Source organism: Ovis canadensis, chromosome 12 (genome assembly GCF_042477335.2).
Source record: "Ovis canadensis isolate MfBH-ARS-UI-01 breed Bighorn chromosome 12, ARS-UI_OviCan_v2, whole genome shotgun sequence".
NCBI classification, from domain to species: Eukaryota; Metazoa; Chordata; class Mammalia; order Artiodactyla; family Bovidae; genus Ovis; species Ovis canadensis.
Genome location: NC_091256.1, coordinates 45,678,457 through 45,701,902, shown reverse-complemented (window position 1 = coordinate 45,701,902; position 23,446 = coordinate 45,678,457). Strand labels below are relative to the sequence as shown.

At 40.2% G+C, this 23,446-nt stretch overlaps 2 protein-coding genes across 3 annotated transcripts in view; one reads left to right on the top strand and one right to left on the bottom strand.

Annotated features, from left to right (window-relative positions):
* Positions 1-8,370: 8,370 nt before the first annotated feature.
* CHML (CHM like Rab escort protein) lies at positions 8,371-10,366 on the bottom strand. Its single transcript, XM_069545567.1, has one exon. It carries the CDS (start codon positions 10,364-10,366, stop codon positions 8,384-8,386), a length of 1,983 nt encoding a protein of 660 aa, XP_069401668.1. The 3' UTR covers positions 8,371-8,383.
* A 12,914-nt stretch (positions 10,367-23,280) lies between these two features.
* The window catches only part of WDR64 (WD repeat domain 64), a 137,715-nt gene continuing 137,549 nt past the window's right edge, over positions 23,281-23,446 (top strand). For both annotated transcript variants that reach the window (XM_069545566.1, XM_069545565.1), the window contains exon 1: positions 23,281-23,425. In XM_069545566.1, coding sequence (XP_069401667.1) covers positions 23,281-23,425 — 145 coding nt within the window. The remainder of the gene's footprint in view (positions 23,426-23,446) is intronic.

Genomic DNA, 23,446 nt, shown 5'->3' with positions numbered 1-23,446 from the left:
GCTTCTTCCTCAGCAGTCCATTCCCCCAAATTTCATTACTGAAATTTAGTCTTCCATCCATATATTTATTTAGTTTTCCAACCATATGGATGGTTTATTTAGTACAAAGTCTTTGTACCAATCAATTAAAGATAAACACATATAATGAAGTTATAATGAAGTCAAGTTAATACTTCCCCATACTGATTCATAATATTTCTGTTCTTATTTGTATTTGTATGAGATTGTAGAGTTAAAAAAATATCCACAACCTAAAAGTTGAGAGTTATGTTTTACTTGGTGAGAATTTTTAGGACTTCGAGCCTGGGAGACAGCATCTCAAGCAACCCTGGGAGAACTGCTCCAAGGAAACAAGGGGAGGAGCCAGGTTACATGGAAGTTTTGCAATAAAGTGCAGGTAGTCAGGAACAGCAAAAGATTATTGTTAAAGAAAACCAGATATCCAAAGTATTGGGTTGAGCACTTTTCTATGTATGGGACGATGCTAGAGAATGGACTCACAGAAATAATTCCTTTGATAGGCACCTCAGCTCTCTGGGGCCAGGATCTTGTTTCCATGTCCTGAGCTTCCTCGGGGCTCATGGAAGGGAGTGATTGCCGTTTGATAGCTGTAAGATGGCAGCTATTCTTTCCTTCCTGAGTTCCCTCAGGGCTCACCAGCTCTCCATCCGTGATGGCAGGCTTCCTGGTCACAACATCCTTGTTTACTGATATGGCAGGAAATATTCCATTTCTCAAGATGAATGAATGAACAAGCAAAAGTGTCAAACAAACCGAAATGGGACACCCAGGGGCATTAATTTTATGACCTATAATCAAAAGAATTGACATAAACCCCACCGCACTGGTATCCTCTAGGATTCCTGTTTCTTTAAAACTGTAAAATGCCTAAATATGTATTTCCTTCTGACTGAATTACAAACACATATTTATCTTCCTACTACACTTTGTTAACCTTGCACCTTCAAATCCAAAGTCATGTCTTTTCCTCTGATATCTATCCCTTTATTCATGTACTAAGGATTAAAAACCTATATCACAAGCAAATTATAGGATATCAACAGAAACAAATAAAAATAGTATATTATAGAAATGAAGCTCTTGACATAAAAAACAGGAGAAACAGTTTGCTTTGATTTCAAGTGTGAGTTTAAACTCCCTTCTCCTTCTTCCAATTCTAGTTGACCCAGTTTAATTACACAAATTGTAATTTATAAGATGATTTATTTGTTAAAAAATAAAGGTACTCTAAAATTCTAGAAACAACCACTTTTAAAATAGTGATGTGCTGTACATTTTTATACGCAATAAATAACCATCTTGAGATGAAGGCAAAGCAGAAGCTACATCTCAATTCTACTTAACAGATCTGAATATTTACTAGGAGAGAGTCCAGGCAAGTCAAATCACTTAATTCTTCCAAGTCTTATCTGTAAAATGGATATAAATATCTGCCCTATCTTACCTTACACACTTGTCCTGAAGTTCATATAAAAAATGTAATTGTTAGGAGAAAAAATCCTACAAATGCTGTAGCAGAACTGTTAATACTCATGTTAAATTATTTCAGTTGAATCCCTGAGCATCTTAGTTCATGCCTTACAGAAAGCTGGAGGTATTGTGCCCCCTGCTGTTGAAATGTGAGTATACATATACTGAAGTCAGTCGTGTCTGACTCTCTGCGACCCCATGAACTGTACCAGGCTCCTCTGTCCATTGGATTTTCCAGGCAAGGGTACTGATGTGGGTTGCTATTTCCTTCCAGGGGATCTTTCCAACCCAGGGATCGAACCCAGGTCTCCTGCAGTGCAGGCTTAACCATCTGAGCCACCAGGGAAGCCCTTGGTTGAGGGAAGCCCTTGGTTGAGCGACGCCTCCTTCCCTGAGCAACCAGGGAAGCCCAGGGAAACCACATACATATGGTTTATACTGGAAACAATGTCCCTTTATGAGAGTAAAAATACTGAAATAAAAATGTTTAAATCTTCAAAAATGAAGCAACTACCCTAATGCAATAAAACCACGACTTCCAAATTTCCTGCCAAGACCAAGGTAGGTAAAACTAATCCTAATCAGATTTTTTTTGGTTTTGAACCTGTATGATCTGCTTCTCATTTTGATTTCTTTGTACTTCTACTTCCTGACCTCTAAACACTTTGGGCTTCTGGGACCCTAACCAATCTTTCGTACCATCTCTTCGTGCCATTCCCCAGGTAGACCAGAAAGCTTGATTAGTGGCAGAAACTTCTTAATTAACTGAATGTTAACGGAAAAAGATTTCAGAAAGTATTAGCTGATCTACCTTTTAACTTTTATTAAGCTACTTGTTGCCAACTGCATAATCAAAGATTTTGGTACCCCCTGGTACATGCATCACAAATCACATTTTTGTTTTTCCTTTTCTTCTGGGGTGGAGGAAGAGAGAGGAGGTGGTTATAATGGGGAGTATGATTGATAGAAAAATTAAGATAAAATAAAACACACATCCTCTAAGGGACTGGTACTCAGCTACAGGGAATCTGTCATCTATTTTCCTATTTCTAATCCCTAGAACAATGCAAATTCATAACCCACAATTCTTTGTTTGAATTAAATCACCTTGATTTGGTTTTGTTGCATTAAATCACCTTGATTTGGATTTCTCAGATTGATAAGAGTCTGCCAGCATCCTCAGTACCTTGAGATCTGTCCCTAGCACCTGTCTCCCTGAAAACACTCCTCAGGCCCAGGCTTGGCCACTACTGCTGACTTAAAAAATATTTACAACCTAAAAATTGAGTGTTCTGATTTATTCAGCAAGACTTCTTAGAACTTCAAGCCTGTGAGACACCATCTCAAGTAACTCTGATAAAACTGCTCCAAGGAGGTGAGGGGAGGAGCCAGGTTATATAGAAGCTTTGTAACAAAGAGCAGGTAGCATGAACATCAAAAGATTATTGTTAATTAAAGAAAACCAGATATACTAAGTTGAGGAATTTAGTGCTTTTCTATGTGTGGGAAGATGCAAGTCTGGGCTCACTGCTATCCAGGACAGTAGCCTGTGTTTCCACATCCTGAGCTTCCTTTCCTCGGGGCTCACCATAGGAACTGGTGTGGTCTGATGGCTCCCATTCTTCCTAAGCGCCCATGGGGCTCACCAGCTCACGTTGGAGGACTACAATGACTGAGACCTCCCTGTTTACTGATATGATACGAAATATTTCATTTCTCACTGCCAGTCTAAACCCAACTTTCATTCCCCTGGCCTCCAAGACTCCAAAATTAAGTTTGTTCTTGGATTTGGCGTGATACTTTTAATTAGTGTGGGGCTTCCCTTGTAGTTCAGCTGGTTAAGAATCTGCCTGCAATGTGGAAGACCTGCGTTCGATCCCTGGGTTGGGAAGATCCAGAGAAGGGAAAGGAGAAGGGAACGGCTACTCACTCCAGTATTGTGGCCTGGAGAATTCCACGGATTGTACAGTCCATGGGGTCACAAAGAGTCGGGTACAACTGAGCGACATTCATACACTTTAATGTGTGAATACAACATGTGTATTGTGTGACTGTGTCAATACAACGTGTGTTCAATATAATGGCTTCATGCTGATGTCCTGGAATGTATTAATATCATTTCTATTATTTCAACCTCTGGTTCTGAGGTTACCATTGGGGGGAAAAAAAAGTCTATCTATAGTCATAGTATACCTTAATGCTGGGCAACTGAGAAAAGATACAAAAGACACAAAATCCATCTTGACCACAAGAGCTGGAAAACTTTCTGTCCATGCTTTTGAAGATTATCTTTTGACACTAACATTTAAATATATATTCTTAATTTAAAGGAGAACTTTAGAAGTTTCAAAGAAATCAATAATATTGTCTCCAATTCAGTAAACCATTTTATCAATTAATCTTTTATTTTTTATTTCACACATCAATATTTTATAGAAAAAAAGGGCCTCTTAATGTTACACTCTAATTACAATGTTTTATTGATTCTTTCCGATGTAGAGACCTCAATTTTTACACAATCAGTAAATACAATAACTTAACACTTTTGAGGCTCATTAAAACATTTCCCATTCTGTTTTACATATATCAATACTATTAATGGCTATATAACAGTCTATGAAAGCAATAGCAATACATGAAAATTTACTTATCCAGTTCCCAATTACTGGGCTCTTTTAAAAATTCAAATAAATGCACTCACTAGAAATATCTTTATACAAATAGCCTTTTTTCTTTTAAAATATTTTCCTGGGCATATGCTAACTCAGAGTGAATTAGATCTATAAAAAGACAGACTGGTTATAGGATTCTTTTATTTTTCTAAATAGTTCTTCAAAAAACGGATATAATAATGCTACTGGTATGAGGATACATGCAACTAAAATTTTTTTGCATGAACTACATCAAAGTTGCTTAGTTTGCATTTTTAATATTAGGAAATCTGAATACCATTCTAAGAATTAACTTCTATTTGTTATCTTCTTGTTTGAACTTAATTCTTTCATAAATTTGCCGAGTAAGCCTTATGGATTTGCATTTACCTTTTAAAAAATAGAGTACTTTATCCTTGTATAATGCAGGTAGGTTTTACCCCATCTCTTGGGAGGCAAGAATCCCGTTTTCCTCCTAAGTTAAAAAGACATATCTTTGCTTGCTTATTAGCCTAAATTATCACAGTTCTGTCAAATTATATAAATCATCCATCCATACATGTTAAGTGGGAGTGTAGCAAATTTACATACTAACTTCACCTTATTGCCAGTTCTTCGGACATAATTTCATTTACATTAATCCTCGCAATAATTCTAAAAACATTATTTCTACTTTATAGATGATGAAATGAAAAGTAGGCATGATTTTCCCATGATTATACAACTGTAAGTAGTAAAGTGAGGACTACAATTATGGTTTTCAGATTTCCTATTTACTTCCCTTCCATTATACTAGGATGTAGTATATCTGCTTCAATCTGCTTCTATATAAGCATCTTTCTTAATTTATCCCAACACGGTTGTGTAACTTTCTTTAAATGGCTTGCATATACTAATACCCAAACACTTTAAATTGTAGCTTATCATTGCTGGAATCTAGAAATAAGATTAATTTTTAAACGTTATATATCCTGCAATTTTCTGAATTAGTCTTTTGTTTATGATACTACAGGTTTCACTAATTTAAAAGCCATACTAATAGGAAAAATTTGTGCTCTCCTTATCTTTCTCATTTACATATGCTTATTAAGGATTTATTACAATGATGAGTTTTCCTCAACTATATACAAAAAATAGTACCAAGATTATTTAATTTCCAGTTGAGAATTATTTCTTATTTTTCCCTAACAGGAATGATATAAGTTCTCAGTTTTAATAACTACTTATCACAATGAGAAACCAACAAAGTCATTAACAGAGATAAATATTTTTATTAATATTTTTAGTTACCTGTAGTTAATACTTTGAATTTTTACTACTTTGTTCTGTTGATATTGATTTAATGGTTATCCTGTTGAACACTAACTGCATAATTCTGAGTGACAGTAAATAACTATTTTCCATTTGCTAATATTTTGCATTTGTTCAGATGAGAGCCTTTTCAAATAGATATTATTTAGTCTTTGAACATTTGAAAAAATTCACCAATAAGCCCATAACAGTAAAATGGGTTTGTCAGAAAATTATACTAGGTTGGGACTTCCCTAGTGATCCAGTGATTAAGACTTTCCTTCCAATGTAGGAGGTGTGAGTTCAGTTTCTGGTTTGGGAGCTAAGATCCCACTCATATGCCTCACAGCCAAAAAACCAAAAAATAAAAAGGAAGCAATACTGTAACGAATTCAGTAAGGCTTTAGAAAAATGGTCCACATCAAAAATAAATCTTTAAAAAAAAAAAGGATGAAAAGAAAATTATACTCTCCTCTAATTTTTAAAATGCTTTTCTCTGGTAATAATTTTTTATTTCCAACTTATTTGTATTCAAGTAGGAAAATAATAAATTCATTTCTTAGTTTTCAAAACACTTATTTTATCTAATCTAACATTTTCCTGTTTCTATTACTGTGGTTCTATCATCTTTTGCAACATCTCACTGATATTCTCAAATTCTTATGAGTAAAAATATTCCTCATATTGAAATTAAAATATTTTCAATAGGTCTGGGTTACCTTCACTTCCATTTAACATCTCAAATTCTTTTACATTTTAATAACTAATTTTTAGGTCTATTTCAGACATTTCATTTGTTTCGATAAGTATAAGCCTAGAAGCCAACCAATAACAGATTTGCTAGATTCAAAATATATATATTAATATCAATTCATGACTTCTCTACTTCAGTAAGTTGAAATTTAAATTGTTCTTGTTTCATTTTTCTCACATACAGAAGAGCAACAAACGTCTATTTAGAGCGTATTTTGCCCTAGTAACATGTTACTTTTTATAACATCATAATCAAAAGGTAAATTAAAAAGAATAATTGTGTTAAAGCTTAGACAAATTCTACTTCAGTGAGATTCATAGCTCTAAGTTACATGTATTTTTAATTAATCTTTACTTTCCTATTTCTCTGACTCAGTAATAAGCTGAGAGTCTGCCTACTTTGCTTCACTAGCAATGCTGGACTGGTTCTCATGAGCCAGTAATCTTTTCTTTCTCCTTCAGTACCTACACTCTACTAACAGTTAACATTAGTTGAAAGATTTTGAAATCATGGAAGCCTGGATTTCAATGTTGGCTCTGCCACAAATCACACTCAGAGTGAATTACTGTCTTTACTTCCTCTCTGAAAATGTATTATCTGCCTCACAGAGTTGTTGAGAAACTATAATGAGAGAGTACAGTAAGTGTGTGCTGCTGCTGCTGCTGCTGAGTCGCTTCAGTCGTGTCCGACTCTGTGCAACCCGAGACGGCAGCCCACCAGGCTCCCCCGTCCCTAAGATTCTCCAGGCAAGAACACTGGAGTGGGTTGCCATTCCTTCTCCAATGCACGAAAGTGAAAAGTGAAAAGTTAAGCCACTCAGTCGTGTCTGACTCCTAGCGACCCCATGGACTACAGTCTATCAGGCTCCTTCATCCATGGGATTTGCCAGGCAGGAGTACTGGAGTGCGTAGCACACAGTAAATGCTCTGTTCCAGGGCAAAAGAAATGTAATTAAAGGGCTTATTTCCTATAGGATTATCATTCTCTGTCTGAGGAATGGAAATGGTGACTTAGGAAGGAAATTTACTTCTTCTGAGTTTCACAAGCTTGCTCTGCTAGAATATAAGCAGCTTTATAACTTCTGGTGGTTCTGGAAAAAAATATTTCTATCTTCTAGATAACAGCTAAGAGGCAGGAGCTGATTATGAAGGTGTCCACCTTGTTACTTGCTGGGACACAACCAAAGGGGCATGGTAAAGCTTCCTCTGATTTACTCCTAACAACTGTAGTGTTACTAATTAAAGCGGTGGTGCCAACAAAATGGTATACTTCACTTCCATTGAGAAATCTTGGGAAATCTACTCACAGATGGATTTTTAAAACCATCTGTAATCCCAGGTTAAAAATGCTTCAGGCATTCTGAAATATCTTTTCCTGGAGCAGTTTATTTTTTCTTTAGCCTGAATTACTTAGAAGTTCTTTTGTGCTCTGCATAAGTCTTCTGAAGTATTGAACCAGAACTAATCTTTCCCCCTAGATTTTCTTTGGACCAAACCTCCCAAGAATGAGCTTTGCAACTACTAACTGAACTCTCTGACTCTTTCCAATGTATAAGACTGGGATGACATCACTGCCTCATTGACTACAAGGGTCAACCAGGAGAATTAAACTGCAAGGTGAATTCTAAACATCACCTTTACAAATAAAAGATCATGCAAAACTATTCTTCCAACAATTACATATTTTATCACATTGGCACTTGCATTAGTTGCTATTGCTGCCACCATATCTATATGTTTCTATTATAAACAAAAGACCCACATAATTTCCTGTGTTTCACTACTCAGAGGTGGTAGCAACTGTAATAGCTGTAAAAATAATTTAAATATTCCTTAGATATCACCGTTCTGTAGACAATAATAAAATTTGAAGATAATCAGCAGATATAATATCATCTTCCTTTAAGCACCATTGCTAACAAGGAACTCTCACATATATACCCAGTACTAAAATAAAGCTAATTCTGGGTCATGGAGCCCATTCTGAAACAAAACAAGTCCAATACCCAATACATCAGTCATTGATAGGTTAACAAAGGCATCCAATGACTAAAAGTCACAAAGAGAATTATAGACATCTGCATGACATTCATCATATAACCACATCTAATTACTCCTACAGGAAACTGTCCTTTAAATGAGAATATTCTGATGCCAGGACAAAGGCCCAAAGTAGCATTTCCAGTTTGTTTTTTTTTCTAATTTTGAAGGTGCTTCCCTGAACTTTCTAGGTTTTTACTTCCCTCAGAGGATTCTAGTTTGGCCATTACTATATTACTGGTTCCAAGAGGCTCTGATGGCTTTTCATCACCATCAAAGAAAATGTCTTCCGGATTTGGAGGTGGGGGGCAGAATTCTTCACTTGGAAAGATCTCGTGGAAGAGTGTTTCAGCTTGCTTGACGGCATGCTCACTTCCGAGTCCACAGTCAGGCCCAGTGCAGACATAAACATTGGGAGGCAAGCCATTATATGAGCTTCGGCTGACTCCCGAGGAATCTCTCATGTTAAAATAAAGAGCCCACAAGAGTCCTGGCTTTGGAAGTTCTTCCTTGTCTACTTCTGTCTCAGAATACGGGGTGAATAATTTCTTCACCACTGATTCTAAGTCTTCTCTTGCTGTTTTGGAAGATGAACAGGTCAGATGTACCAGGTAGGTGTCTTTCATGCATGTCATGGTTGAAGAACATAATTCAATGATTCGGACAGCATGTGCTCCTGGTTCCACTGGAGGTACTATCAAAATGGAAATCTGCTGATCTGAATCTGTCTTTAGGACAGACTGATCTGTAATGAGCACTGCCCTGGATATCTGCTTATACTGCACACTGGAACATGTTTCCTCAGACAGGTAACTATCCTCCACAATGAAATATTTAGCATTTATCCTTTGACCAAGGTGATCTATAATTGCTTTACATCTTCCAGATTCTCTGTCAACTACAAGGCATTGTACTTTATGGCGAAGACAATATATTCCACCGAAAACTGCACACATCCTGCAGAAACACTGGGGAATTTCGCCTTGGCCATATAAGGGAAATAAAAAGGGAGTGTTGCCAAACCGTCCAAGACACTGAAGAAAGTTTTTTGTTGCTTTAAGGCCATCTACTGTAGTGCAAGATGATTCTGACATCATGGCAATCGAGTGAAGTATAAAATGTTGGAGGCTGGGGGTTAATTTTTTGGTTTTCAAGTACTCTGAAAATGAGCATTGTGTGAAAGCTTGGTATTCCTCAGGATGTTGTTCATAATCTAAACAAAATGTAAGAAATTTCATTAGCATCCTCTTTTCAACCATAGTGAGCTCTTTGCTATTAAAGACATCTGCTCTGGAACAAGGCACCTGCTCTACTTTTCCTTCTCGAAATGCAAGAATCCTAGTGACATTTTTAAATTCAGCGTAACGACTAACATTTGATTTGATTAACAGATCAATTAACAGTCCTTGAGAATAAAGCAACTTCGATGACAGATCAATATTAAACCTCCTGCCTTCTTTAACTATTTGAGAGTAAGCAATCCTCTTTGTCTTTGGTGGCACACTGTTGTTTTCCAATACAGGTTTGATTTCATCTTTAGTGCCATCTGAAAGTGTGTGTTTATAAGTATCATACCCACAATATTCTTCTTTCACAGAAGTTTCTGCCGTATCAGTTATTTCTTCATTGTTTTTTGGATTGTTGTCTACATTGTTGTCTACATTGTTGTCTTGTGTAGGCACTTCATAGCTAGTAATGTGTGATGAGTGAGTTTCCTCAGACAAGCTTGTAGAATCCAGAGGTTTTATGAGGGTACTAGATGCTACACAAGAAGGATTTTTCTGCAGAGCATCAAGCTCTTCAATATTGCCATCCATGCCCTGACTGGCATAACAAAACACTTCGGCGTGTTGAATGGTTTCATCCTTCTTGCAAAGAGGGATGGCTTCTTCTGTTTCATGGATCATGTCTTGCCATGCAGCAGGGCTTTCTTCCACAGTGTCACTGTTTTGCCGATGTTCCTTCAACCAGGACAGCAATCCTGGAAAGCTGAAACTAGCCCAGTTTCCCCCATAGTAACTTCTTGAATCGAGATGCAGAACCCTTTGACCACTTCTGGAACATGCAGCGGCAAGGATGGATTCAGGCAGACCTGTCCCCATCACTATCACATCAAATTCTGTTGGGAGACTGTTGGCCATCCTGGAAAAGTATCTGGTGACAACTTCTAATGAAGAAAATGTGTATGAATCTGGGCTGAGGGTTCAGAGAAGGTGTGACTATGCTGTAATAAAATCTCTCCTTGTGATATTCCAGATCATCCCAGAAATACTGAAGTTGCAGGTCCCAGGTATTCAACTGCTACCCTTTTTTAGTATTATTTTCTTATAGGTCAGTAGCATAAAACCATGATAAAGTACATCTAATCATATCTGAGAATAATAAAACAAGTATACGGTGTTCATTTTTGTGTTTCATCTTAGCAGTGCATGTCAAAATGTATCACATATGGATTTGTGACTGGAATTCTGCTCTGAAAGGAGAAAATTCAAGAAAGAATACAATTATTAACAACACTAAGAATAATAATTTCAAGCATCAATAATTATAATCCTATGGAACACAACTTGATATCAGGACATAAGATTTTACTAAAGCAAGTCATTACATGCTTTCTCACATGTTTTCTAACTTCTTGAAAATAAGCAAAAGATATAGACTCCTCCAAGTCAGGCAATTCAACAATGAAGAATGGATATAACAACATCCCACAAAAATAAAGAATTAGTGGAGTACAATTCTATAACTTTTGGTTTTAAGTATTTGAATAAATGGTACACAACTAGGAGATTAAATTGCAAGTAACAGGTGGCTCCACTGTGTTTATGGAAACATACTATATACTATGTGCATGCTGCTGTGATTATGCATATTTCTGTGGCCTATACAGTCTGTAGATGCTTCTAAGACAAATGATGAATAAAAGACTTTCTCATGCCCCACCCACCTTTAGGCTCTTATGGGAACAACATGAGACTATTTCTATTGAATGGGCCACTGCTATAATCAGAAAAGGATTAATTCAATAAAATAGCATATTGAAATGTTTAGGTATATAAAAGAATCAGTCTACTGAAAATGCATTTGTAAGAAATCCTTATATAAATGTGCATATGCACAGGTTTGGTTTTTAGGTGTAAGTTAAAAAGGAAAAGTCCTGGGTCCATATGTTAAAACACTGCAGTATAAAATAACATCTACTTCATTGGAAGGACTGATGCCGAAGCTGGCGCTCCAATACTTTGGCCACCTGATACAAAGAGCTGACTCATTGGAAAAGATCTTGATGCTGGGGAAGATTGAGGGCAGGAAGAGAAGGGGACAACAAGAGGATGAGACGGTTGGATGGCATCATTGACTTAATGGACATGAGTTTGAGCAAACTCTGGGAAATAGAGAAGGACAGGGAAGCCTGGCATGCTGCAGTCCATGGGGTCACAAGGAGTTGGACACAACTGAGTGACTGAAGTACAGCTTCTAAAAACCCATGTCAACATAGGGTGACATGCATTTTATGAGACCCTAGCTCTGAGACTGAATCTCTTCATCTCAAGATGAAGGTCTAAACATCCTCTGCCAAGATTAGCATGTTGTTTGTTGTTCTTATTTTTGAAGGGGTAGGAGGTGGTAGTAAAGAAAGTCTCTCCTGTTAATCTGTAGCATCATTCTGTTGTATTCCACGTGCAGAACACCTGCATGGTGGTAGGTGTTGCCAGAGGTGCAATAGCCAAAGGGCTGAAAGGCATACTCACCTGGAAGTTATTAGATTGAAGTATTACACAAACCACATGCTTGATGGCCTTTCTATCATTGCGTGGTAAGAGTAAGTTTCTTGAGCTCTGATTTTTCCTACTGCTACACTTACTGAAACCTAGATCAGTGCATACTGGGCCTGCCTAGGCTGAGATGACTAGATGGGTATCCTGGATACCCATATAACAAGCCATTCAACTGGAACTTGAAGTGACTAATTCACTGAATTGATAGTTCAGTTTAAATGAGATGGCAATCTTCATAGTCTTATCTGGTCAAAGCCTCTGCCTAAAGAATATTAGGGATTCCACTTGCTTTCAGCATTCCCTAAGAAACCAGGAATTGAGCACAGAATGAAGTGGTCGCCTGGCCTACTCATATATATATGTGAATTACTTATTCTGCTTTCTTCCTGCAGAGTGTGGAGAGGAAGACAGAACCCAGAACCCATGAGGGTATGTGAAGAAGTGTAACCATAGTATGTACCTATTTTTGGCTTAGAAGGGGATATAGCAGAGGGTTGGGAGTAAGAGAAAGGATATAAGCCATAAGTGCTGAAACCAGCCACCTCCTAACCTACAGGTATCAACGGAATTCTCATAATACAAGGCAAGGCAGGACAACCTTAAAGAACATTTAGCTCAATTACCCTGTAACCCCAGGTAAGAGAACTGATGACTGGAGAGATTAAGTGACTGGGAGAGTCCACATGATGGGTTAGCCACAGGATTAAGTGGGACCCATGCTCACACCATCAGGCCAGTGGTCTTTCCATTTGACAGAGCAGCCTCTCTAGAAGCCTCTGAAGTAAGCAGTCACTTTTGATATTTTAGAATGTCCTGCGCTTCACTACTCCAGGGTTAGTTAGTTCTTGCTTAGGGCTAACAATGAGGAAAGCACCCTCCCTCTCTTTAACTCTTACCTAGAAGCATAATGTTTGGAATTTACTCCAGAATCCGCCAGTCAATGCAGGAGACACAGGTTCCATCCCTGGGTTGAGGAGATCCCCTGGGGAAAAATGTGGCAACCCACTCCAGTATTCTTGCCTGGGAAATCCCATAGACAGAGAAGCCTGGTGGGCTATAGTCCACGGGGTCACAATAGAGTCAAACACGACTTAGCAATTAAACAACAAAAATGTTTTCAGCTCTATCATAATCCACTATTGACCTGTCTCCCAGGGCTTGAACAAGACTCAGAACGTTCTGTCCCAGAGTTTCCACCTCTAACTTAAAGGCAGGTGAAAGCCACTGTTGAAAGCACTAACTAAATGCCCAGAAAAAGAGTAGTGGTCAGGCAAAATACTGTGTGGTGAACATTTTTAGCAGTCTTAGAAAATCCTTTCAGATTGGGGTGGGAATGGAGCAGGGATGATGAGGGAGGAAGAGGATGGAAGAGAAAAGGAGATACAGTAGAGTGAGGCCACAAGATAGAAGGGATGAGAAAGAAAACAAATGTTGGTACTAAGAAAAAACTCAACACACCCCTGTTTCCAAACTTCCAAGCACTGAGTTAGAATAGAAACTGAATTTCCCAGCACAGAAAATGCACTTCTTGAAAATAAGAACTGTAAGTGCTTATTGGGGAAGGGGTAGGTAGTAGTAGAATATTAGAATCACTGAGACAATCAAATAAAATTATGATTTCTATGACATTTTCTTGTGTCCCTCAACATATAAAAAAGGAATCATAACAAATATAATATGCGGGTTTGTCATCACATAGAAGGTTGGTGATCAAGAAAATACGCTTGATAATGCTACAATGATTTTATTCTTATAAACTTGCCACGGTAAAAGCACTAATGAATTATCAATTTTTTTTAAAGGAAATTTAAGACCTGAGAAATATACATTTCTATTTCAAACTTTTGTACAAATAAAATTTCTGGAGCACATACAAAATGATAATTTCTCTTCCAAGCTTAAAAAATAATGTCCTCAATGAAACAGCTGGGTGGTTCATCCTTCAAAATGTCAAGTGTTAGTGAGATTTAAATCTTGCATCTGGGTTAAGAGTACTGTATTATCAAATTCTACTTAATGAAACCTACTGGTTTCACAGCTAATTATATGTTCATTTTGAGTTGGGATTCTCTCATCCATTTGCAATCTCACCTGAGACTTTCGTGTGCTGGAAACTATCGGGAAGAAAACAGAAAAAATGGCTAATAGGGTACATGCCAGTGTGCATTCTGAGGACCTGAATAAAACTATCTCACTTTCTAGGAAGCAAAGGTTTACAACTGCTAATGGGCAAATTTTTAAAAAGAATTTACACATCGCGACTATGTTAGGTTTCTACCTCTCATTTTAGGAAATTAATATAGGAATTAGATCTCATCACCCTCTCCAACTTTCACAAATCAATCATCTTTTTCCTTGAATCTCAACTCCACGGCCCTTAATTTCTTTTCTCAAAGTAATAAGCCATTGTCTCGTGCCCTGTTGAATTAAATGAGGAGACAGAAAGCAGAGAAGTAGATGAGCAGGACAGCGACAGAGATGGGGTATGGAGGAACTGGGCCCACCGGGGAGCGGGGGCTGCAGACAGGCTGGGGTTTTGGTGGGCGTGGGGCCTGGTGAGCACAGGGAAAGAGGGAGGTGAGCGAGCGCAGGAGGACGAGGTCAACGGGGGAGGAGGAGAGGTGCGCGGAGTGGGTGAGATGGAGGAAGGTAAGTCACGAGGGAAAAGCCGGGCTGGGGAGGAGGGGAGGTCAGAGGAATAGAAGTCAGTGGGGAGGTGAAGTCAGGGGAGCCCCGCCGCGAGGCTGAGGTCCCGAAGCGGGAGGGGGCGGGGCCGGGAGCAGGAGCGGGAGGGAGGTCCACCCCGACCACTCACCTCACAGGCTGCTGCTGCTGAAGCCCACTCGCCGTCCCACTCGCCGATCGTGGTGACCCCCCAACCCTGCTGCCCCTCAGGGGGAACGCGAAAGCCAGCGCGGCCTGGAGGACGGACGGTAGCAGATCGCCGAGGCTGACGCGGAGCAGGAGGAGGCGGGCGGGGCTGCAGAGCCGCGGTAACTTGAGGTAGATGACGAGCACTAGCAGGTTGCTGCCCACGCCCGGAAGCCCCACGGAGCCAAGCAAAACACGCGCTCGTAGGCGCCCTCGCTGACAGGCTCGGTGAGGCTTGACTACCCCGCCCTTCCGCCAGCCGCCGCCGCGCCTCCCGGCTGGCACACAGGCGCCGGCGCGCTCGGTCCTGGGCGGGGCGCAGGGCGCCCCGAGGCATTAGATGGTATAAGATGCGGCTCCGGAGCTTTTCCCCGCCCGCGGCGCGCTTCGTAACCCCGCCCCTTCCCTCCACTGTGGCCCCGCCCTGACTCGCCTTGTAGCCCCGCCCCACCGGCGCACCGCCTAGTCCCGCCCCCTGTCGCAGTCTTGACGGAGTCCGCGGTCTCTTGGCCCCCTTCTCCCTCCCCACCCTGTATGCGGGCTCCAGCCCTCCCAGTCCGTGAGAGCCGGAAGGGAGATCGACCACAGTGGCTCCTCACTTCGCATCCCCACCGCTCCCCCAGCCCAGCCGGAAGACCTCTTGGCTTCACCACTCACTCACTCCTTCAGGAACACTTATGGGTTTCTGGCCCACCACGTGCTCATGAGGGGTTACACTAGCGACCCCTAGCCTTGGCTTCTCTCCTCCCAGGAAGCTGTTAGGAACCGCTGTCAAATGGTGTCGCACATTTAATGCAAACCCAGGCAGCACCCCAGGCCTGCTCATAGTCCTTCGTGTCCTCCCTGCAACAGAAATGGATACTCCCAGTCACTAAGGCCCTCGCTGCGGCCACCTTCCAGCTCCACACCACATCTAGCAGGTTCAGAGGTGGTCTCTGAAGCAGAACACTTCCTCTGACCTTTTATACTGTGAAAATAGATGGCAAGTTAAACACAGGTCCATGAACCGAAAAGTCATTACAGGGCTGCGCCACTGCCTCTACGCAAGCCACAAAAGGGCCCAAGGAGAATGCAGCCATTATCCAGGCCCGCAAGCTGTCCTGGGCGCCGCTGGCCTGCACAGTGTCTGTTCAAGGGCAAAGGACCTGCCCTCCACGAAGGTGTATGCCTCCTCCCTCCTCTATTCAAAAGATGGGTTGAGAATGAGTAGGGTCTGTGAACTCCCATTACAAGTGTTTTGGAATTAATGTCTAATGGTCAGGGCAGGGTGGCTCTCCATCATGGTGCACTGAGCAATAGCTGAGGGGCAGTGTGCTCTGCCCTCAAAATCTTGATTTGTCCTTAAGGCTTCCAGTCTGGACTTACCTATGAGATTAACCCAACCACTTCTTTAAAAAAAAAAAAAAAATTCATATAATTTTGTATTTTAGATTTATGCAACCGTTTAACAAGTTCTATATATTTAATGTCGACTATGTTTACTGTCGAGGGCTTCCCTGATGGCTAGTCTACAGCAAGGTCTCAATAAATATTAGTTGAATGAATGAAGAAATACTCATATTTTTCCCTAAAGCATTCATTCATTCATCGGTGCTGAGTCTCTGCTCATAAACTTTGCATTGTGGTGGTGTTGGGAGAACAGACAATTATCAACCAAGTACATATGTAGTGTTGTGAAATGTGGCATTAAGAAAAATAAGGCAGGGCTTTCCTGGTAGCTCAGTGGTGAAGAATTCACCTGCCAATGCAGGAGACAAGGGTTGTATCCCTGGTGGGGGAAGATCCCTCATGCCTCAGCAATTAACACTGTGTGTCAAAACTATTGAGCCAGTGCTTTAGAGCCTGGGAACCACAGCTACTGAGCCCTGCAACTACAGAGTAGGCCCTGCTCACACAGCAGTGAAGACCCAGCACAGCCAAAAATAAATAAATACATACAATTTTTTTAAAGATACATAAGGCAAATAATTCCTAATTATCTTTAATTCCTGAAGGAAATAAGTCCTGAATATTCATTGGAAGGACTGATACTGAAGCTGAAGCTCCAATACTTTGGCCACCTGATGTGAAGAACTCACTAATTGGGAAAGGTCCCGATGCTGGGAAAGATTGAAGGCAGGAGGAGAAGGGGATGACAGAGGATGAGATGGTTGGATGGCATCACCAACTCGATGGACATGAGTTTGAGTAAGCTCCAAGTGTTGGTGATGGACAGGGAAACCTGGCAAGCTGTAGTCCATGGGGTCACAAAGAGTTGGACACTACTGAGTGGCTGAACTGAAGGCAGAGAAAAGGTATTTGGGAGGGAGGGAAGAGTTTGTTATTTTGTATAGCATGGTTACACATAGCCACCCTGAGTACAACAGGCACAGGGTAGATGTAATGGAGTGGGTCCATGCTTGACATATTGGAGGAAAAATAAAGAAACCAGTGTGGCTGGGTGGAATGAGAATTGCAAAATAAGGGCAGAGAAGTAGGTGAGCAGTGATTGGCTGCAGGTTCTTGGCTATTTTAGTAAAATGACTTTGGCTTTAAAGTCTAAGGCAATGCCTATGTAAGAGGAATAATAGTGGGGGAAAAAAGAGATAAGAGGCTTTTGGTAAATGTTTAAGAATTTTGGTAGATTTGTTTTTATAATATTATGAATTGTTAAGGTTATCTATTATACTTGGGGTTTCCCAGATGGCACTAGTTGTAAAGAATCCAATTCCTAATGCAGAAGATGAAAGAGACACAGGTTTGATCCCTGGGTAAGGAAGATCCCAGGGAGAAGGAAATAGCAACCATGGAAGGAAATGGACGGTAGCATGCTAGGCTCCTTTGTCCTCCACTGTCTCCTGAAGTTTTCTCAAATTTATGTCCATTGAGTCAGTGATGCTATCTAGCCATTTCACATCCTCTGCCACCTCCTCCTTTTGCCTTCAGTCTTTTCCATCATCGGTGTCTTTTACAATGTGTTGACTCTTCGCATCAGGTGGTCAAAGGAGTGGAGCTTCAGCATCAATCCTTCCAATGAATATTCAGGGTTGATTTCCTTTAGGATTGACTAGTTTGATCTCCTTGCTGTCCAAGGGACTCTCAAGAGTTTTCTCCAGCATCACGGTTTGAAAGCATCAGTTCCGCGCTTAGTCTCCTTAATGTTCCAATTCTCACATCCGTATAGGACTACTGGAAAAACCATAGCTTTGACAACATAGACCTTTGTCACAAAGTGATGTCTCTGCTTTTTAGTTTGCTGTCTAGGTTTGTCATAGCTTTCCTTCCTGGGAGCATCTTCTAATTAAAATTTAAATAAAATTTAAAATAAAGAGTCTTAGTTGTTAGAAATATGCAAACCAAAACCACAATGAAATATACCACTTCAGACCTACTAGACTGGCTATTATCAAAAACTAAAAACAGCAACAAAAAGGAAACTAAAAAGCATTGAAAGAATGTGGAGGAGTTAGAACCCTGCTGTGCCACTGCTGAGAATGTAAAATGGTGTAGCCACTGTGGAAACAGCTTGGCAGTTCCTCAGAAAGTTAAACACATCTATCAATGATCTAGTAATTCTACTCCTGGAAGTATAGCCAAAAGAATTGAAAGCAGGGACTGGAGCATGTATTTGTACACAAGTGTTCATAGCAGTATTATTCACAATAGCCAAACGGTGGAAATAAAGCAAATGTCCATTGATAGACAAATGAATAAAAAATGAGATATGTACATACAATGGAATATTACTCAGTAATAGAAATAAATGAAATTCTAATATATGCTACAACATAGATGAACCTTGAAAACCTTAGGCTGAGTGAGGACAAAAGGACAAATATTATAGATTCCAGTAATAAGAGGTGCCTAGAATAGACAAATTCATAGTAACAGAGAGTAGAGTAGCACTCACCAGAGGGGAGGAAGAAATGGGGAATTAGTGGTTAATGGGTACAGAACCTCAATTTGGGGTGTTGCAGATGTTCTGGAAATGGATAGTAGAGATGGTTGCACAAAATTGTGAATTACTTAATGCCATTTAATTGCACATTTAAAATGACTGAAATGGTAAGTTTTATGTGATGTATATTTTAATGCACTAAAAAGCATATGCTAATTATGCCTGCATCTCACTCCCCCAAAGTAGGAAAAGTACAGTATATGCAAATGTAACCAATTTACTGAGTGAGCTGGACTCAGTATGTTGTTTAGTTGCTAGGTCCTGTTCAACTCTTTTTCGATCCCATGGACTGTAGCCTGCCAGGCTCCTTTGTCCAGCACAGTGCAAGCAAAAAGTAATTTTGTTCTCTTTGGTACTACTCATTTCAAATATTTTCTTTCCACCTATTCTTCACTGCCCTTGGTTGACATTTTATCAGTTCTCAAAGCCTTTCTGATCACTTTCAAGTAATATAAAGTCCAGAATATTGTAATACTGACACATTAAAACTCATAGAAAAATCATCTGTCAACCCTCCAAAACAGAGCGTGCTGTAGCCTGGAGAACTTTTGGGGGGTGGGGAGGTGGGAGTGGAGGGAACAATAACCAGCTTCTCCCATTTCCTTAAGCACCACCTTTGATGCTTCTCTGGGCCCCTCTGGGATTTGAGGAAAATCTTCCTTGATTGGTAAAGTTGTCATCTGATGTTGGTGCCCTCTGCTTATGCAAATTCTCAGTCTGCCTTTCTCTCCTAGGGTGATCTGTGGAGTCTTTAGAGGACCTGAGGTCACTGGAGATTTTTCCCACAACTCTGTTGGCAGTGGCAGTGCCTCTCTGTCAGCTGGAGCCTTAGTTCTCCCTCTAAGACCCTGATTAGGGTCCCCTAGGCCCTCCAGGCAGTCTTCTCCAATAGCGTTCCTCCCAAAGTTATGGTCCCATGACTACTCTAAAAATGTTGTCTGGAGGTGTTCATTAAGGGTCTCCTCAACCTCGTAATGAGCCTGCTTTCTCTTAAGGCTTCTGAAGGAGGGAATAGACTAATGTGTGAAGAATTGGTTTCTCAGTGCCTCTGTACATCATCCTTCATGGGCTGTATAGACCCTTTTTTAAAAAAAAATGGGGGAATTCCTCAAGCCTATTGTACCATGGAACCTCTGGCAAGACAGAAAGAAGACTATTTTAGTATCCTCCCACACTGGGAGCATTAATTCATTACAACCTCTATATTTCAAACCAGTCTTTTACAAAGTATGGCAGTGTCAATGAAAACAAGCTTTTGGGGTATTTTTGTTTTTAATTTAATTTATTTATTTTGCTGCATCAGAGTGGGATCTTTAGTCATAGCATGTGGAATCTAGTTCCCTGGCCAGGAATTGAACCTGGGCCCCTTGCATTGGTAGCACCGAGTCTTAGCCACTGGACTACCAGGGAAGTCCCCAAGAAGACAGGTTTTATCTGCCACTCTTGTTCAGAATCACTAATAATACTTAGCCTTCTGTGTCATGCACATGACAGCTAAGAGGAAACTTTGATACTTACTCAACCAAGTAATCTCTCTCCAAGGAGCAAATCTTTCCCAGGCCTGTCTAAACTTTGATCCCCAGTAAGAAGAGGAAGAAGCCTTGAGGAAATTCTGGCCAAATATATCTAAACCATTTCTGGTCTTAGGAAACATAAGTTAGTGAATGTAATTGAACTTTTTTTTTTTAAAGAAAATCTAGCATACCTTCAAGTTCTGAACATCAATTCTCTTCACACCTACAGCTGAATTTCTTTATTGAGTAAACTATTAGTCTTTCCAACACCTCCTTTCTTTTCAAAACACTTTCTGCTCTTGGTTTTGGAAATACTCCTTTCTCTTGACTCTCATACTTCACTGGCCACTCCTACTTAGTTTCCATCAGTGGTTCTTCCTGATCACTCTGACCTCCAAACAGTGGCATGCTCAAGGTTTGGTCCTCAGTTTTTTTGTTTCTTCAAGGAGATCTCATCTAGTCCAATGGCTTTGAATACCACCTAAGTGCTGATGGTGGCTTCCCAGGGGTTCAGTGGTAAAGAATCCATCTCCCAATGCAGGAGACGTGAGTTCAATCCCTGGGTTGGGAAGATCACCTGGAATAGGAAATGCCAGCCCACTTCAGTATTCTTGCCTAGAAAATTCCATGGACAGAGGAGCCTTACAGGCTACAGTCCATGGGGTTGCAAAGAGTTGGACATGACTGAGCAACTATACACAGCAGAGCAAGTGCTGATGGTTTTTAAGTTCTCCCCTGAACCCTAGATTTTTACATCTGACTATTCAATATCCACAATTGTTTATCTAATAGACATCTCAAACTTAACACATCCCAAATTAAACTTTTAATTCTCCCCTCAAAATTGCCTTCTCCCACTGACTTCTTCCCCAGAAGTGAGTAACTATTCTATCCTCCCAGAATCCCTGGAATTATTCTTGATTCTTCTCTTGCTATCACATTCCCATCTAATCTATCAGCAAATTCTATCACATCTATCTTCATAGAGCCTGACATCTTAGCCCTACCTTCATCTAAACCACTATCATCTCTTACTTGGATTACTGAAATTGCCACCTAGTTGGTTTTCCTGCTTCTACTCTTTCTCTCCTTCAACTTACCTCTACTAAGCAGTTGAATGGAGAAGGAAATGGCAACCCACTCCGGTACTCTTGCCTGGGAAAGCCCATGGAAAGAGGAGCCCGGTGGGCTGCAGTTCATGGGGTTGTAAAGAGTCAGACACGACTGAGCGACTAACAAGCAGTTGAAACAATCCTTTTCAATTGTGACTCAGACATCAGCATTCTACTCAATGACAGAATAGTGATTACTGTATAGACTGTGCTTACAACAGATTTGGCTCCACCTCTGACTCTGATGTTATCTCCCCACCTTCCCTTCCCATACCATATCACCCCAGTCACATAACTGCTTCCTTGCTTCTCAGACGTATTAAGCACAGTTTGATATCGGGACTTTATGCATGCTTTTCTTGGAATACCTTTCTACCATTTGTCCACATGGCTTGCTACCTTACTTCTCTCTGGTTTGTGTCCAAGTGTCTTTCTATTAATGAGTCCTTTTCTGAGCTCCCTCATCCATGTCCTTTGACTTATCCCCCAACCCAACATACTTATACTCTTTCTCTTTAGCGTATTTATCACCTTCTGCCATATTACTTACTGGCTTGTTTGTGTGTCTTCTCCATCAGATTGAAAGCTCAATAAGCTCTTTTGTTCATTGTTGTTTCCTCAGTTCCTAAAATAGTACCTAAGGTGAAGCAGGTGCTTATCTGCTGAATGAATGAGACTGAGAATGCATGAGAATGGTAGGAAAAGTGGTCCTTCATGTGTCACTACCTATATTTTGAAAGCTTTAAAGGGAAAAAAAGGAACAAAAGAAATTAGGAGATTTTTTTCCTACATGAAAGTCTTATTTTGTCCTTTTAGTAGCCAGAGATGAATATTAAGGAGACAGTATTACACCCAGTATTATACCCAGCAATGCTACTTGATTCACTTCTGAATGCAAGGTCTTGCAAATGTTTTTAAAGATGGACTTCATCTAACTCACCTAAAGCATAGGAAGTTAGCTCATGGTGGATAAAATATTAGACAATCTCTCCTTCCCATAAAGAGTTAAATATTGGAAAACTTGATTTAATAGCAATTGCACTAAATAGTATTGGAGTATTGGAGCTTGCAATTAGAGGAAAGGAGACAAAGAGAAAGCTTCTTCTCATTCAACTAATGATACCTTGAAAGAACTTTCCTCTCAGTCAGGAACTACCTCTTCCTCATACTGACTTGCTTTATTATTTTAATTGAAGGACAATACACAAACGAAGAAAAAGTATTTTTATTTTCTGTGACCTCAAAAACTATCTTCATTTGTCATAGAAAGGTCAGATACTGAAATACATTTTCATTTTTAGAAGTTCAGGTATCCAATCAAGTATGGTGCAAGAATGAATGTGAATTTTACTCTCCAGGGCATATCCTAAGGAAGGCAAAATGAGGTGAAAAGAGATATGGGGGGAGAAGGTAATACCCAGTTTCCATACTTGGCCTTTATCCATTTTTCTTTCCTCTTAGGCAGTATATACACACACACCACACCCACCCACACACATACATACACACAAATTTGTGGAGAAAGAAATCTCAGTTTCCTCTTTATGAAGGAAGGAGGATGTTACAAAGGTATTATGATGCAATAAGGACCATATGAAGGGCACTGGTAACATTATGAGGTCAGGAGTTTTACTGGTGTTTGCCTATATGAAATGCGTTAGACCTAAGTCAGTGTTTTCCCTGCTATACTCCTACCCACAGTATGGGATGTTAAGATCAAAGGAATGAGACCTAGGGCAAAAATTGAGGCAGCAGGGAGGCATTGCAACAACTGGAAGGTTTTCCAAATTGGCAAATTTACACTGTTATTTCTGGACAAAATAAAAGATTCCCTGTGTCCTTATGGATATCGGGGAGGAAAAACATATCAACACTGCACTGCAGGTTAGCAGTTTCAGGACAGCCTTGAGAGGGTTTGAAAGATTGGTTGAACATGTAGCAGCACAGAAAAGAGATGAAAGAGCTGGCGTGTTTGCCCAAAAAGAAGGTAAGATCAGTGAACATGGGG